The 17870-nt window shown below is 38.3% G+C and overlaps 1 protein-coding gene across 2 annotated transcripts; it reads left to right on the plus strand.

The window, feature by feature from the left end:
• Positions 1 to 668: 668 nt before the first annotated feature.
• On the plus strand, positions 669 to 16681 carry LOC107687418 (pleckstrin homology domain-containing family N member 1-like). 2 transcript variants are annotated; one of them, XM_016484753.1, is made up of 16 exons: positions 669 to 924; positions 2996 to 3107; positions 3665 to 3826; positions 4818 to 4898; positions 5606 to 5696; positions 7052 to 7185; positions 7588 to 7740; positions 10288 to 10368; positions 10464 to 10539; positions 10706 to 10851; positions 11067 to 11213; positions 11975 to 12223; positions 12367 to 12528; positions 12927 to 13148; positions 14002 to 14062; positions 16194 to 16681. In XM_016484753.1, the coding sequence occupies exons 1-16, from the start codon at positions 851 to 853 to the stop codon at positions 16373 to 16375; spliced, it is 2133 nt and encodes a 710-aa protein (XP_016340239.1). In that variant the 5' UTR covers positions 669 to 850; the 3' UTR covers positions 16376 to 16681. The 2 variants fall into 2 exon arrangements, with proteins under 2 accessions (XP_016340239.1, XP_016340240.1); XM_016484754.1 differs by having other exon boundaries at positions 3017 to 3107.
• The last annotated feature ends 1189 nt before the right edge of the window (positions 16682 to 17870 follow it).

The raw sequence follows: 17870 nt of genomic DNA on the forward strand, positions 1-17870 counted from the left end.
CACACACACACACACACACACACACACACACACAAATATACAATGATGAGCATACCATATTTCTGTCTAAACTTCTTTTAAACAAGATTGAGAAGCAAAATTGTGTAAGATATTAAAAGATATTGTCAGTTTTTTTACCTCTATTATTATTATTATTATTATTATTAATAATATAAAAAACTAAATACTACCAGGAATAGTACATTTTAAAAAATTATCAATAATAAACACAAAAAATAAAATACAAGAAAATTATGGACATTTTGTGATTTTTTTTTAAGTTTTCTAGAACTTTTTCATTACACAGTATTTTAATTATTTTGGTGTGTGAATAATATAATGAGCCTGAAGTATTCAGAGCATGTCCATGTCCAGACATGTTTGGTGTGACCTCTTAAGTGACACCAGCAGGCACCATTCAGACTTTAATACTCTTTTGAGTATTCAAACATTCAAATCAGTGCCATTTGTTCACTATAAGGTGTGAAAAACTACACGTTCCCCTTTGTCATTTAGGCTTTATTTAGTGAGGGGATCTCACACAGAAGGTGTGAACTTCATTGCTCCAGTCCCCTGTCTTCGTCTCCCTCCCTCCCCCTTGCCCACACACACCTCACTTTATCTCCACCCACTGACACACTCCCTCTCTCATACACTCCCCTCTCGCCTGTCTGCTGCTTCAGTATCAGTCTTGTCTCTCTGGTGAACAGACACACACACACTCACTCACTCACTCACTCACTCCAGGGAGGTTGGATTACAACAGGGATCACTAAACTATATTGATCTTGCAGGCAGATACACCAGCACTCTCTCATCGAGGAGATACACACACTATCCCAGGATCAACATGGGGAGTAGTATGTCATGCGTCCCCCAACACAACTTCAGGTTCTCCAGCAAGAGCTTCATACGCAGGAACAGGTAAGAACCATGAGATACTACCTTAAAACGATCAAGTTTGAAAAGTATGAAGACATGTCATGCAAACTAGAGGGATGTCATGAAATGTTCCGACGTTTAATGTATGAGTTTGATATTGGACTGAAATGCCAGAAGTTTGGAAATTAAATAACAATATTATAACTCAAACATCGGTAGTTTTGTCTTGTTTTCCAGTAGAAATGTGTAATCATCATTAAAATGAGATAAATTCACTTGAGAAGCAAACTTGTGTACACTGAAAACAATTTGATGTAGAAACTATTTTTACACAGAAATTTCTTATAAATTTCACAATTACACACAAATGCACACATTTAATTAAACATGCAATTTTAATGCAGAAAAAACTGAAATACTATTTATTGTAAAACAAACTCTAATAATATGTTTAATTTACAACAAAAAACATATATTTTTTTTACAGTGTATAATATATTCATTTATAAGATTTGTTTTCAGAAAATATATTTTGAATTCATTATATTTTCCTCACCCCACTGTGAAAGAGGTTTTTTTTTTGGTTGCCTAATTTATATTTTTTAAATATGAAAATAATAATTATTATTTAATTCAATATAATTTTAATTGTATATTTTGATATTTAAAAGAAGGAAAAATTGCCAATAGGGTAAAAAAAAAAAAAGATCAATCATGTTCTGTGAAAATACTTTTAGCTTTTGCCATTTTGCTTCTTAAAAGGTTTAGTAATATATGATGATGTTCTAATGGAAAACAAGACAAAAAATTCTCATTGAAAAATTATATTTTATAGCACACTGACATGATGAACATGGGCTAGTGATTTGAATTTAGCGGTGTAATGATGCTGCCTGTAAATCTCATTAGCTCAGCGTCAGGATCTCACTTCACACTGACTGATACATTCATCTGCTGATAGAATTCACAAGTGTAATGAAGTTAGCTCTATTTCTGTTTCCAGTGCAGCCTTCAGGGAAGGTTCTCAGGTTTTGTGTTTTTTTGAGAGAATTGGGTTTATCCTGCACAGAATGTAATACTATTGTGCTTGCACTGCTAGTGACAGCGATCCGCGTAATTTACTGCTGTCCAATTTGGACAACTCTTCCGACTACCTGTCAGTAAAATAGACAGTTGGCCTATTTTAAATCAGACAGTTTGTCTGTTGTGTCTGGTTTGCATGTGCTCTGAATGTAAGTTACTGGGTTCAGTTAGGGTTCAGAGTCCGAGCCCATAAAAAAAGTCTTTGTATTTTTACTGCGAACATATCAGATCAAAGTTCAGTGTAGCGGGACCCGGCCCCTTTAAAACCCAGGACCCCTATCAGATTTAAAATAAGTCCACCCAATGGTTGCATTTTTAATGAAAACAAAAGGTGATCTGCTGGAAATAGTTGATGCCTCTTACATAAAGTTACAAAGTTGTCGCTGTCAAACTTTCATCACTTTTACGAGCATGTTCTGTGTAATATACTGCCTACAACCTGCATTCTTCTCCCGGATGAATTCTCCGGATGCCAAACGCGTTCATCACTGAGTCCTAGTAAATCACCGATACTTCCCATTATTGTCTGCATGAATGAGCCCAGTGTTGTTATGCTAATTGCATTCAAAGCAGAGACAGATTGACAAAGAGAGAGAAGAAAAACATGGGAGTCACTGAGGACGTGTCTCTCGCTGAGGATGACTTCCTTGCTGACATTGACTTGCTTAGCTTATCGTTGGGCAGGAAGGACTTCATTATACAGATCTGACACTAATGACTATAAATGGGGGTCATGGGTAACAAAAGGCATTTCATGAGCGGTGCATTGTGGTTTGTAACATAAGCTTTATTGTTTTTTTCTCTTTAAATGGTGCAGACAGAGATGTAAATCTGATATGTTGACTTGTGCAAGCTAAGGAAGAATGGACGTGTAATGGTGATGTAATCTTTTGTGTGGGACACTGAGCACCAGAATCTTTACAGACAGATTGACTCTGACTGATTAACTGATCACCTTGAGTCAAGATAACCTCTGTGTGGGGTCACATCCATTTTTTCTTATCCCACAACCCTATACTTGACTAACTAAGGTCTACTGTTTTGTGAGCAGCAGCCGTTTATTCCGGAAAAAGTACCCGCAGGAGGGCCAGGAGAAGTCCAATAGTATCATCAACATTCTCTGCACTGTCACCCCAAGAAAGGTGAAGAACCTCCCAGCTAATGATTTTTCTAACCTTCTCATTAAATCATGAAAAGTTCTGTGAATGTCCAAAACACCTATTTTTGTATGTTTTAAGAGAGTTTTTCTTGGGTTATACTAACATCTTGTAAAATGTTACCAGAAAACAAGTTTATGTTCTAAGAACGTTTTAAAAACGTTAATTTTGAAAGTTCATTTAAAATGTCAGTTTGTTTAAAATGTTTTAGAAACATTATGGAATTATTCAAAATTTGAAGCTTTTGAATGTTCACAGAATATTTGGAAATAGTGTTGTCATAACTTACGACACTGGTTTCAGAACGTAAACGTGTATAAATATTATTTTGATGCTAACATGTTGCAAATGTTTTTCAAGCTAACTTAAAAAAATTCTAAGAACATGTTTTGTTTGTAACTTTGAGAAAACCTTTAAAGAACTTTAGACAAAAGTTCTGAAAACACTGCCTATTAGCTGGGATTTCATATTTAATGCGTACAACTTTGCATATCAGATGTAACTGAGAAAAGGAACTAATTTTTAACACTGTGTTGACATAGGAAATGTCACCCAAAGATCTCCAGACGATCGAGAACATCAAATGGGACCCTCCGTTCCCCTACGACCCAGCTAGTGGATGGAAAAAGAGCAGCATCAATGTAAAGAACTATGGCAGAATGATCCACAGCTCCAAAGTCCGTTTCCGCTTCCTGCACTGCCAGGTAAGACACACCAACTCGCATCTAAAACACATACCCAATCAAACTACAAACAAACACGCAGTCGTCAAGAATATTCATTCAATAAACCTTTCAAAACAGACTTTCATATGATGATTAAAGTGGTCTGAGCAGCCATGACAGTCACTTACTCACTCTCTATGAGGTAATGCATAACAAACAGATGGAAGATACAAGATGTCACATGGTGGTTGTATGAAGCGCTGTGAGAATGACGCACATGCATTTGCTGAATAATTGATGCAACTCGGTTTGGGGAGTTTAAGCCGTGTCGGAACACGCAGAGATGTAAGGTGTTGTGAAATGGCTGAGTTGGGGCAGAGCGCACTGATCAAACCACTTATATATTACACATTGGCTCTGAAGCGTGGGAATCTCTTTGGTTTGATAACATGTGGTCATACTGGGAAAAAAATGAGTGTGAAGGTGAAGAAAAGCAAAATAACCCAACACAGGGTGAGGTCAAAGTGGGAACATAATGTACAGTGGTGATATTACAATTGAAAGGAAATGTTACCTAACAGTATTTGTGATAATGGCATATTCTGTAACATGTGGCAAAGTAAAGGCCTAGATCAGATGAAAGGAAATGAGCTGTCAGTGATAAATCAATGTCAACTGCTAAACTAGTCTTTAGAGAAAACAAACACTTCTCAGAAAGTATTCACAAAGAAACTTGATTTACACAGGAGTATTTAACCATTCATTCCAGGGACTGTGAACAAGATCGCTACATTTACCACATATTAATGCCCTGTCTATTTTATAAATTTTTTTGTCTGAGTGAAATGTTGCATCTTGTTTGGAGTTTGCCTTCAACATGACCTTTGAAAATCTTGTATTCAGACTATGGGAGAGTGAAATCTTTTAATCCATCAGTGTTGTTAAATTCAAGCCTATAAAGGAGCATTACCCAGAATGATCCTTCTGATTGTGTCGATGCTGAGCTGATGGAATGTGTCTGTTCTTTCAGGATGTGCATGACTGCTATTTGGACCTGTTCCAAACACATCTTCATTTTGTCTCCAACAACACAACTGGACTCACATACCAGGTAAAAGATGCACCTACTGTATTCCTTTTGTTACACACAATAAACAGTGCATACCACAGGCCGAAATGTAAAGGAGCCCCATATATGTCCATGCTTGTGTCACTGCCTTAGGCAGGAACTGTCGTTTGAGTCATGTGGTAACGGAGACGGATATTACTGTCTTTCTATGCTTTATGATGTAAAATGTGTCACCTCTCCTTGCCAAAAATGCCACACTAAGTTGTATTAAATCATAAAATTAGTCTCTTTCTATTGTGACTTGTATTAATCAGGTTTTATTATGGCTATTCACTAACCTGAGTCACTGGGAGGCGATGGTAATAAATGTTCATTATCAGTGAAAGAGTGTTGTGCAATACTGAATGTGTCAAAGTGACAGACATCTGAAATGTCATACTTTTCATTACAATGAAACATTTATTTGTTAGAAAAAAAAATCTTAAAACTTTCCAATCATTCCCAGGTTTAAATTAAAGTTATTTTGTAAATTATATATTATTGTATATTATTATTGTATATTAAAGTTAAATTGTATATTATAAAATATAATATATAAAATAAAAAATGTATTTTCAATTTAAAAAAAAAAAAAAAAAAAAAAAAATTTTTTTAATAACAAAAAAACGTTTTTACTGTTTTAAAAATAAATAAATGTATAAATAATTTGAATTCCATATTTTCAATGTGGATTTTTTAAATTTTTACAGGGAACACTTCCTCTCAAAGAGCTCACAATTTGCAAGGTGCAGAACAGGAACAGCTTTGGTGATCTGCAGGAATTTGCATTCCAGATAAATGGTGAGTGTGCTTGATAATTCAGGGTTGAACAAACAGGAAAGGGTATGCAAGAAACACAAGATAAAGCAACAGGGAGATATAGTTACATACATATAATTGCCCAATACAAAGTTTTGTATTTCTGTAATATTTTATTTCTTACATCTTGGAGGTCTATTTTTATTTATTTTTTTATTTACATTTTTTTTTTATTCTAAACCCTGTTGTTCTCAGTGATATTTAAGGGTGGAATTTGTGACTCTAAACTAACCAGAAAACAAAAGACGGATGAGGCATACATTGTAAAGGCACACTATGTAAGCATAAAAAAAAACACTTTCCATGTTTCCTCTGGACATTCCAGAGGTTCAAAAGCACTAAGTCTAACTAAACCCTCCTCCACTTGCCACTAGTCAGAAGAGAGATAAATTGTCCCCAAGACCCCCCTTGTTATACGACAGGTGCGCCTGAACTCGCTCAGCTGGAGCTACGAGGGCCCTTTCCCTCTTCACCTCTCCGTCACAGTTAAAGTACTCCACATTCCAGAGCACTGGACCCGAACACACAAGTTTGCTTATACATTTTTTATGACAATTTACCATATAAGAAAATATTGACTTTATTGCTTTGTCACGCTGAGCAATCAACAAAAAGTTTCAAACTATGCTTAACGTTCTCGGAAGATGAGTCAATGTGACCTTGATTGAATGAAAAAGAATGAAAGCTTAACCGTTATGTGATGTTAAATCCCACTTTCCAAATTAGTGAATAAATCTTCTTATTTGCCACAACATTATATCAGATAGGACTCACTACTGTATTTTAGATTGGAAAGATGATGTCTTAGATTGCTGGGAGTGAGATTTGGGAATCTATGAGGCACACAGCAGCATTTCCAGTCCTGACTAAATATGTAACCTGGGAAAAAAGGACCAAGTCTTGCACATGAACACGTGCCTTTGCTAAAAACGCATCACATCTAACTGGAAATGACCGTACAGGGCAGGTCAGAGTGGCTGATATCTACGCTGATAATGGCTGGAATGCGAGTCTGATAAAAGGGAGATTCCAGGTTTGATGCATTCTTTCAGAATAGCTGTTTTCAAGAAGGGACAACAGGTTTATTGCAAATGCATGGCATGTTGTAATGTTAAGGGCTCTTGAAACAGGTTATTTGCTCTCAGGGTCTGAAGTGTCAACACTGCCATTTTGACATGAAACAGAGCTACGGTATCTAGACAAATGCATCTATACTTAAAAACAAGATATTCACTAAAATATTCAGCAACCTGTTGCAGGCTCTTAAAGAGATCCAGATGGTCACTGGTCGTAGTCATCTGACCTAACCTCTGACCCCTTGTCTTTGACCTTTGTAGGGGTCAGCTTGAATCCTATCATCGTGTACTGCTCGACAGAGGAGGAGATGAACAACTGGTTTGGCCTTTTGAAAGAACAAATCGAGGCCAATGGCGGCACTGCAATCACACCAGAGACATACACAAGAATTAAGGTATTGCAAAATCTACCTTTTATCAGAAGTACCTGTACTTGCTAGCTGCCAAATCAAAGTGTATGACAATGAACATGTTAATTCAGGTCAGAGTGACTAATGTTGGTCATTGTCCTTTGGGATTTCATAAGGGAGTGGTTTCTTTTGTGGTCACCTTAGCTGGACTTGAAAAAGACATGTTTTCTTTCCTGTTCTGACACATCATGCTATTGCAGCAAGTGAGCTCACTGAGCAAAGCATCCGCATCCCATAATTAGCAGAGATGTGCAATCAAGAAGCAATGGATTTCTCTAAAATTCCCAATGCTAATGACACTCCCTTATCTTTCACATGACATAACAAGACACATCATGCCAGTTTTAACTTTTGAACATGGATTTAAACCCAATATTGCCTCCAAAGGTACAGTACTCAGAAGAGACCAAAGTGGAAAAGGAGGAGCTGAGGAACTCCATCAGTAAAGAGCCCATTTATGAGTGGGAGGGCTTGCAACGAGAGAGTCTAGGGCCCATTACTTACGTCACGAAAGTCAAGCTGCAACACATGCCTTGTCAGGTAAAAGCTCTCCAAGATGTTGTCCTTATCTCGCCCTTTATTTTGGTTAGATTATTTATACAACCTGAACATTTTTTTTGCATAAATGCAATGGCATAAAACAACAGCATTATATGAAAGTTCTGTCCCATACTCAGAATTTGTGCTCTGCATTTAACCCATCCGAGTGCACAAACACAGCAGTGAGTAGTGAACACACACACATCCGGAGCAGTGGGCAGCCATTTTTGCTGTGGCACCTGGGGAGCAGTTGGAGTTTTGGTGCCTTGCTGAAGGTTCTCACCTCAGTCGTTGTATTGAGGGTGGAAGAGAGCGTTGAACAACCACTCCCCCCACCTACAATCCCTGTCGGTACCGAGACTCGAACCCACAACCTTTGGGTTAAAAGTCCGACTCGCTAACCATTAGGCCACAACTGCCCCCTATCCTAATGAATATTTTAATATGAAGTTATTTTATTTATTACTCAAAATATTATAAGGAAATCGAATTACCGTTAAGTTCATTTGAACACAGTGGCATTACACAATTGAGAAAGACGTTCACTCTGAAAAGCCTTTGAATGAATTGTTTGGTCTTAGCATGAGGAGGGTCTAAATTCACTTCCATGCTTTCTTAAGAGGTGCAAAGCAAGCTCGGTTTACTCTCAGGGTCTGTTTTGGCATGGCCACTTTCACACTACCCTCATTAGTCAAAGTCTGCCTGGATTCAGCAGGTTTAATTGAACAGACAGCATAAACACAAACCACGTCAGTTCATACTATGGGGACTGTAGTGTAACCAAATAGCCAGTGTACGTGTGGCCAAATATCTAAACCTTTTCCCAGAGAGTGAGGGAGGGTGAGCAACTGATAGTCCTTCTTAAGTGTACTGTGAGAGTGGAGAGGATCTGCTTGTGAAAAGGGTGTGTAAACCAGTTGCTTGCCTCACGCATTTGATTTGACTCACACAACAGCTGTCTTTGAACACACCCTGAGCCGAGTTAAAACACACACACTCGTGGTCAGAGCAAGACCTCAGGGAAATCTGTGCTTTACACATTGTAGTGCAAAGTGATGGTCAGCTTCTTAGATATTATTATACAACAGTTTGTTCCGGTCCTTGAATTCCATTCCAACATGATTTTGGATTTTCAACTGTTTGTTTCACTCCGCTTGTCTATATTTGGGCGTTAGTAGTGATGAGCACTTTCGAAACAGTACTTCATGAAGCTTCAATGCTTTTGCGAATCTTTTGTTTCGAATCCGTGGTTCGAACCAAACTCGCCAAGTCAGGTGATTTCAGCAAACAAGGCTACTGTTTCGAAACTGTTCAAATTCCGATGGTTCACAGTTCTTATTGGTTCTTATTGGTTTGTAAAAGGTGTCTTTGCAGGTTTGGGTTGAGCTCTTGTTGCATTTACACTATTTTGACCAGCAGGTAATGTCAGCTTGCGGTTTTCAGGCGCTTAAAAAAAATGAATCATTTTGCGAAGCAATTGGTTCAGTTGATTCAGATTTTTGAATCACCCTCACCCTCATGTCGTTTCAAACCCGTAAGACCTTCGTTCATCTTCGGAACACAAATTAAGGTATTTTTGATGGAATCTGAGAGCTGTCTGACCCTGCATAGACAGCAATACAACTGAAATGTTCCCAAGTCCAGAGATGTAGCAAGGAGATCAGTAAAATACGACTTCATTCAACAATTCGTCTCCTCCGCATCACCCTGTAGCAACATTTTGGAGAGTATCTGTTGGACGTAAACAGCGTATGCTGTTCTGTGTCAGCTGCTTCATGCCGGATCTGTTTCCTACTTTGTTTTGATTTGATCTGAACGAAAACAGCGTATCCGTGTGCCGCAACTGACACAGAACAGCATACGCTGTTTACGTCTAGCGGATATTCTCCAAAATGACGCTACAGGGTGACGCAGAGGAGACGAATTGTTGAAAAAAGTTGTTATTTTTTTTCTTTTGCGCACAAAAAGTATTCTCAGAGCTTCGTAAAATTACGGTTGAACCCCTGATGTCACATGGATTATTTTACAGATCTCCTTGCTACGTTTCTGGACTTGGGAACATTTCAGTTGTATTGCTGTCTATGCAGGGTCAGACAGCTCTGACAGATTCCATCAAAAATATCTTAATTTGTGTTCCGAAGATGAACGAAGGTCTTACGGGTTTGAAACGACATGAGGGTGAGTAATTAATGACAGAATTTTTGGGTGAACTAACCCTTTAATTTCTCCCATCACTAGCCGTGAGTCATTGAATCATTCACTCAAACTATTTGTTCAAACACACTGATTCACTTAGGGATGCAAGAGTGAGTCATTTAAACAGTCTTTCGATCGATTTGTTCAAAAACACTGATTCCTTTAGGTACACAACTATACAGACGCACTAGCTCTGCTGCTTATTTGGAAATAGTTTGTTGGTGGAGCAAAAATAGATGAAGTAACTGCAATAAAGTGTCCAAAACAAGTTACTCAATATTTGCTTCTTGCCTTTTTTACTGTAGTGTAAGCAATAATGAACGTGATTCAATTCCTCTGTTTGGCTCACAGGAGCAGTATGACCGTCTGCTGGTGTTGTATCCCAACTATCTCATAATTCTGTCAGAAGAGAGTGATGGCTTCTTTTACAAGGTATCTCAAAATAATTTCATTTGCACAAATGAATACAGCAGCAACATTACGTAATCCAGTGAGGCAAATAATCTTGAATGCATTTGCAATTGCAGGGCAAACTTCCTCTCAACATGATCACAGTTACAACTCCCTGCCAGGACATCAAGCCCAACACATTTATGATTGAGGGTGAGTTAACAAGTCAAACTTCAGTTGCCGGATGTTATCGTTCTTGGCAAAGATCTGATAAGTGCCATAAAGATGAGTGTAAACCCTTACTGTTTTCCTATCATGCTGTGCCCTGTTTCTGCACAGATTCATGAATCTATCTAACTCTTGTGGGTTTTGTTGTTAGGGAAGTTGATAAACCCCATCATTGTGTCCTGTCTGGACAAAAGCGAATTCAATGACTGGATCCTGTATTTCAAAAGCGCTGACGTCCCCATCCTCAGCCCTCCTCCCCCTGTCTATGACATCATTTACACTCCAACACAGAAACAGGTGAGCGATCACTTCCATCTTGGACATGGTGTTGAATATCTTACACTGAACAAAATTATAAACGCAACACTTTTGTTTTTGCCCCCATTTTTCATGAGCTGAACTCAAAGATCTAAGAATGCAAAAACAAGTGTTGCGTTTATAATTTTGTTCAGTGTAGATATAACACGTAAATGCTGTGCTGAGATATTCACTTTCTCTTCTGTTATTCTCAGGCTCTGGAGTTTGACAGGTGGAGCGGCAGCAGCCATGGAGCTACCGAACCACTAAGGCAGTCCCAGGACAAACGCAGATCCCATGAGCTCCAGCTGCCCAGTGCTGATGACAACCCTGTTTCCCCTGGATATGCTGAGCCTCTCTGTGTAAGTGTCTATCCCAACAGCCCAAACCCATTAACGTTAAGCTGTGAACATGATATTTGCCCATCTGCAATGTGTTATAGGGAACTAGTTTTCCTATGTGAATTGTTCTTACAGTTTTAGTTTGATTTCGTGTCTAGTGTGAAATTGGGTTAGGCAGTGGTTATCCACAGATTTAAAATATGGGGCATTATTCATAAGAATGACTTGCATGTTTATTTTGGAGGAGTAGCACATGTGGTTGTGATCAAGATCAGTAGAATTTCAGTTGGGCTGTTAATAATTAACGTGTGTGCAATCAATTTCAGTTGTGTTACAACCTACAAGACTCTTGTGAATTAGTACTAAACACTATTTACCTAGTATCCTCCAAAAGTATCCATATTACATTCTTTATTCCAGTTATTCCAATTTTCAACTTTTAAAATGTTCACATCTGAGATTTAAACATACACGACCCAAATTACTTAATAGAAGCATGTGATGATGTTCAACCACAATATGACAAGATGCTATGACATTTTATCACCTCTCTAAGTCAACATGAACTGCCATTCACAGCACATTTTATGTCCGTAAAGCAAAATATTTCTGATTGAAACAGGAAAAAATGTAGGACTAGGCGTTTTTCCACTAGATTTTATCCATTGAATTTGATTGGAAAGTGGAAAATTGTCAAACAGAATACAAAGTTTGTTGTAATCTGGTAGAAGAATGTGAATACAGTCCAGTAAATCAGTTTTGTGTTGTGTGTGTTGGTACAGTTCATTTCCAGCAGGCCTAACTCCTCAGACATGCAGTACTCGGCTCACTTGGGCAGCAGGAGCAGCAGCTTCTCCTCTCGTGTCCGACCGGCCCCTGACCACCGCCCTGTTTCACTCCACTACTCCTCCCCTCCACAGTCATCGTATCTCGCTTCAGAGGGGCCCATGTCACCGGTTTACAACACGCCGTACAGTTTGGTGTACTGCAACGGCCCTGTTCAACGCATCGAGAAGGCCCCGCTAGTCAAGGTAGTAGAGTATGACTATAATCTGATGCCCTACTTAATACTGTTTTTTTCACTTTGAAGACTTTGAAGAAATTTGGCTTTTGGGGGAAATGGAATGCATAAAAACATGCATAACTTATATATTTTCCATCTGTCTTTATTCAGTCAAACAGCTGGAGCACGCCACAGACAAATGTCAAACACCAGCTCTTAGTTCCTCACCGCCACTCAGACTTGATCGGTCACCGCAAACCTCTCTCGCCCCTTTATGATGACCCCAGCACCCCCAGTATGTACCCTCTTGAGGAGAGCTCTGCACATGCGTCGGTAAGTGGGTCAGGATATTAGATCCGTTCTCTCACTTGACACCGCTGCCTTCGGTGACCAAACACCTCGAAAGCAGGGGCGCTGATTTAATGAGTTAAAGCCATGGAAAGTCCCCATAGCATTCATTACTAATTGATCCATCCAGATGCATAATGAAAAAGGCTGCTGAGCAAACGAGGCAAAGTGTTTTCCCTCCTAACCTGCACATTTGAGACAATATTTCTACATAGAATGCAGGTTTTAACTTGTTGGGTTTTCAAACCTGGATTACATAGCAGGTTTAGGTTTAAACCCTTTAATCAGCTGAGTATGTTAGGTTTAGTTCACTATGCTATCTTTTAAATCACCCTTATGAGTCAGGGCAAATCTCATGAAGTGCATATTTTTCTGCTACACAGCACTCTTCTCGAGGCTCCATGGAGCAGTCGTATCCTCCTCTCCTTCCTCCCTCTTTCCGGCTGTGCACTCCCCCTTTTGGGCGGAAAAACAGACATGGCCAGGCCCTGGAGCCCGAGGTGGTCAGCAGTCATTGGTCTGATGATCTACGTGCCCAGGCCGTTTCCAAACTGAAGTTACTGCCCGGCCCAAACCGACAGCCAGAACACAACCACATCTCTCAGGTAATGGGATGGTAGTAGATTTCCTTTCAATACTTTTTTTCTTTTAATGAGGCTTTTTGCTTCATTATCATATCAGGATAGTTGTATCACCCAGACATTTTTGACTTTATGCCCCCCCAAAAATATCTAAATGAATTTTTGTTAAGTCACTGTATGCATGAGATGCACACTACTGTTCTGTTTGTGGTTGGTAAGATTTTTAAAAATGTTTTTGAAAGAAGTATCTTATGCTCACCTAGGCTGCATTTATTTGATCATATATACAGTAAAAACAGTAAAACTGTGAAATATTACAATTTAAAATAAAAATTTTCTATTTTAATATTTCAAATAGTAATTTATTCCTGTGTTGGCAAATCTGAATTTTCAGCAGTCATTACTCCAGTCTTCAGTGTCACATGATCCTTCAGAAATCATTCTAATATGATGATTTAGTACTCAAGAAACATTTCTTATTATTATCAGTACTGAAAACAACTTACAACTTTTGTAAAAAACCATGATACTTTTTCAGAATTCTTTGATGAATATAAAATTCAAAAGATCAGCATTATTTGAAATAGAAAACTTTCGTAACATTATAAATGTCTTTACTGTCTCTTTTGATCAATTTAATGCATCCTTGCTGAATAAAAGTGAAAGTGAAAAGTGAAACACACACACACACTGTGAACACACGCCCGGAGCAGTATTAATTTCTTTAAAAACATCTTACTGGCCTCAAACTTTTGAAAGGTAAAGACATTTTTATTTTATGAATAGGATAAAAAGTTAGATAGAAATATTGCTCGACATTTGTGTAGCTTCAAAACAGTATAAAATAAATGAACTCCTGTTCTCCTGTCTTTTACAGAGAGGTTTCTCAGGTCACATTGTCATGGAGGCGCAGCAGATATCTTACGGTTACTCGCCAGGTGAGAATTTTTGACATGCTAAAGTCAGGAGGCAGTTCACAATGGCACGACGATATGCATGTTTCACGGATGTAGAAAGAGAAATAGATACGCAAGATATGTACAGCAAGTTGCACGACCAGTTTTGTGGCCACAAGTTTTGTTTAGAGTGTGAAATGTTGACCTAGATCATGAGTACGTTTTATAGACTGGTCGAAAATAAAATGGTTTAATTGAATAGCTTAATCGTCTAATTAGGCCACACATATACACACTCACTTGTCAGGTTTAAACACAACACCATAGGGAGGAAATAATCCATGTAGACATGTGCATAGACCAGACTCTCACAGCACAGCTAATAGGATGGTTTTAGAATGACCTTCTCCAATGCGCACACACACACACACACACACACAGGGTTTGATGGGGTGTGTGGTTGCCCAGGCAGGACATGGCAGTGGAAACAAGAGTGCAGATGAAGGGGCATGTGCGTGTATGTTTGTGTGTGTAATATGGCTCAGGCCCAGGGTATTTTAAATGACAGCACTGCAGGTGGCACATGAAGGAAAGACCAGCGAAAGGACAGAATTACCACAGAGGGTGATTTAAAGCTCACAAGTGGGAGATCCTGTAAGACATTCAGAGCCTCTCTGTGAAAAAGAACACAACAAATGATATGTTAGATCTTAAATTACGGCATGAAGTATTTAGATGGCTCAGTTTACTAACAACTTAACCTTAGTGAGTGGATTTTGACTATGATCCTTCAGAAATCATTCTAATATGATGATTTAGTACTCAAGAAACATTTCTTATTATTATCAGTACTGAAAACAACTTACAACTTTTGTAAAAAACCATGATACTTTTTCAGAATTCTTTGATGAATATAAAATTCAAAAGATCAGCATTATTTGAAATAGAAAACTTTCGTAACATTATAAATGTCTTTACTGTCTCTTTTGATCAATTTAATGCATCCTTGCTGAATAAAAGTGAAAGTGAAAAGTGAAACACACACACACACTGTGAACACACGCCCGGAGCAGTATTAATTTCTTTAAAAACATCTTACTGGCCTCAAACTTTTGAAAGGTAAAGACATTTTTATTTTATGAATAGGATAAAAAGTTAGATAGAAATATTGCTCGACATTTGTGTAGCTTCAAAACAGTATAAAATAAATGAACTCCTGTTCTCCTGTCTTTTACAGAGAGGTTTCTCAGGTCACATTGTCATGGAGGCGCAGCAGATATCTTACGGTTACTCGCCAGGTGAGAATTTTTGACATGCTAAAGTCAGGAGGCAGTTCACAATGGCACGACGATATGCATGTTTCACGGATGTAGAAAGAGAAATAGATACGCAAGATATGTACAGCAAGTTGCACGACCAGTTTTGTGGCCACAAGTTTTGTTTAGAGTGTGAAATGTTGACCTAGATCATGAGTACGTTTTATAGACTGGTCGAAAATAAAATGGTTTAATTGAATAGCTTAATCGTCTAATTAGGCCACACATATACACACTCACTTGTCAGGTTTAAACACAACACCATAGGGAGGAAATAATCCATGTAGACATGTGCATAGACCAGACTCTCACAGCACAGCTAATAGGATGGTTTTAGAATGACCTTCTCCAATGCGCACACACACACACACACACACACAGGGTTTGATGGGGTGTGTGGTTGCCCAGGCAGGACATGGCAGTGGAAACAAGAGTGCAGATGAAGGGGCATGTGCGTGTATGTTTGTGTGTGTAATATGGCTCAGGCCCAGGGTATTTTAAATGACAGCACTGCAGGTGGCACATGAAGGAAAGACCAGCGAAAGGACAGAATTACCACAGAGGGTGATTTAAAGCTCACAAGTGGGAGATCCTGTAAGACATTCAGAGCCTCTCTGTGAAAAAGAACACAACAAATGATATGTTAGATCTTAAATTACGGCATGAAGTATTTAGATGGCTCAGTTTACTAACAACTTAACCTTAGTGAGTGGATTTTGACTTAAATTATACATTTTTCCAAATTGAATCCCAGTATCGGAAGACAGTTTAAGTTGGTCAAAATTTAGTAGAAAAACCATTCAACTAAATATTTCAAGTATTTGAAGACATTAATCATTGTCTTTTGCTTCTCACAGATGACTCTTACCTTCAGCCAGTGGATCCAGATGACCAGGAAATGGACTATGATAACATATGGGAGTTTGACCCGGATAATAGGATGATTCAACCCCTGCCTGGAACTTCACCACACCGGACACTGGCTTACTTTGGAGCTCAAGGCCTGGGCGCTATGACAACACAGCAGAGATGGTCATAAAAGAGAACAATGGGCTTATGCCCGTCCGGACTTGCACACGTAGCAGACTAATCAAAGCCACACATGCACACTTGGCATGTTTTCACCAAGGGCTGGCATGCCCGAGTATCTGGATATTCACAGTTTGTTTATTCAGTGGCTTTATGACATATTTTGCACATGTAATATCCTTTAATTTTGAGCTGATGACTTCAGGCTGCTGTATGCATTCGGTACGTATAAGTGTATTAGTCATTGACGCATTTATGTATATATGAATATAAGAAAAAATACTTAAAGCTGCAGTCCGTAAGTTTTGCCTCTTTGTCGCCATGTCTGTTTGAAAACCTGGAATTGCAGCTGTGTGTGGAATTATCTAGCTTGCGTGGGTTGTGAGTCGACACGGCTCCAGTGCGGATGAATCTAATGTTCTGAAGAGTATGTGTGGCAGTCAGTCACCGCAGCGGTGTGGATATTTACTGTACTTCGCAATCACAGATTCTAGCCTACGTCTTGGAATATGACCCAAATAAAAATTTTCACCGTATATTGCCATCTGAGCAAGTAACTAACAAGTCTGCCACGTTTGTTCTGACCAACTGAGGAAAAAAGCATTACCATAAATCTCGCTACCAATGGTGATTAAATCTAAAGATCGGTTAGCTCATATCACATCAAACCGTTCAAATTATTATTATTGTTATACTTTATTCTCAAATGATTAATGTTAACAACATCAGCATTGGAGACTGAGTAGTGTGTATATGCGTGTAGATTTCAATTTCTGCACAGTCTAATCTAATTGTCATATTCTAATTTCATATTAAGAAATTATTTTAACCCAAAAAGCAAATTATGCTCCCTTCTAACTGATTTTCTTTAAAATACAAATCTTTGCAATCCCAGGCTATCTGTAATCAGAAGCACATTTATAACTGGAATATAATTTAATTTCATTCACATGCTTTTCATAAACACATAATCCTTTATGGATTACAATCCGCCATCAAAATGATGCATTTAATTATTCTGGCTGCTGTGAGAAAAGGCTATAAACGATCGGCCATCTGCAGGATCCTCACATGCAATAGACTAGTAGCCGGGACAACTTCTTTATGTTTACAAACGTGACGTAGTGACGCAGCAGCATGCTCGAATTTCCCGCGAAAACCTAACGGTACCACTCAAATTAGAAAACATTATTATAAGATAATCGTTGTGAATCGGGCTAAAGGCGATAGTTTTGAACACTGGCTGGTTATGTACTTGCTCAAATATTGATTTTGGATCATTTTTAACAACAACAAAAAAAGAGTTACGGACTGCAGCTTTAAGCATTTTGGAGTTTTTGAATTTAATTTAGTTTGTGAGTCTTACAAACTGTTGGAAATTGTGATTATATGCATATTTCTAAAGACATACCAAATGTAAATATGTTATTTTTTCTATTTAAGATTTAAATGTAAGTTTTTATTATTATTCTTATTTTTATTTTATTTATACCTCTTTCATTAAG

The sequence above is a fragment of the Sinocyclocheilus anshuiensis genome, unplaced genomic scaffold, assembly GCF_001515605.1.
Source record: "Sinocyclocheilus anshuiensis isolate Anshui unplaced genomic scaffold, SAMN03320099.WGS_v1.1 scaffold1114, whole genome shotgun sequence".
NCBI lineage: Eukaryota > Metazoa > Chordata > Actinopteri > Cypriniformes > Cyprinidae > Sinocyclocheilus > Sinocyclocheilus anshuiensis.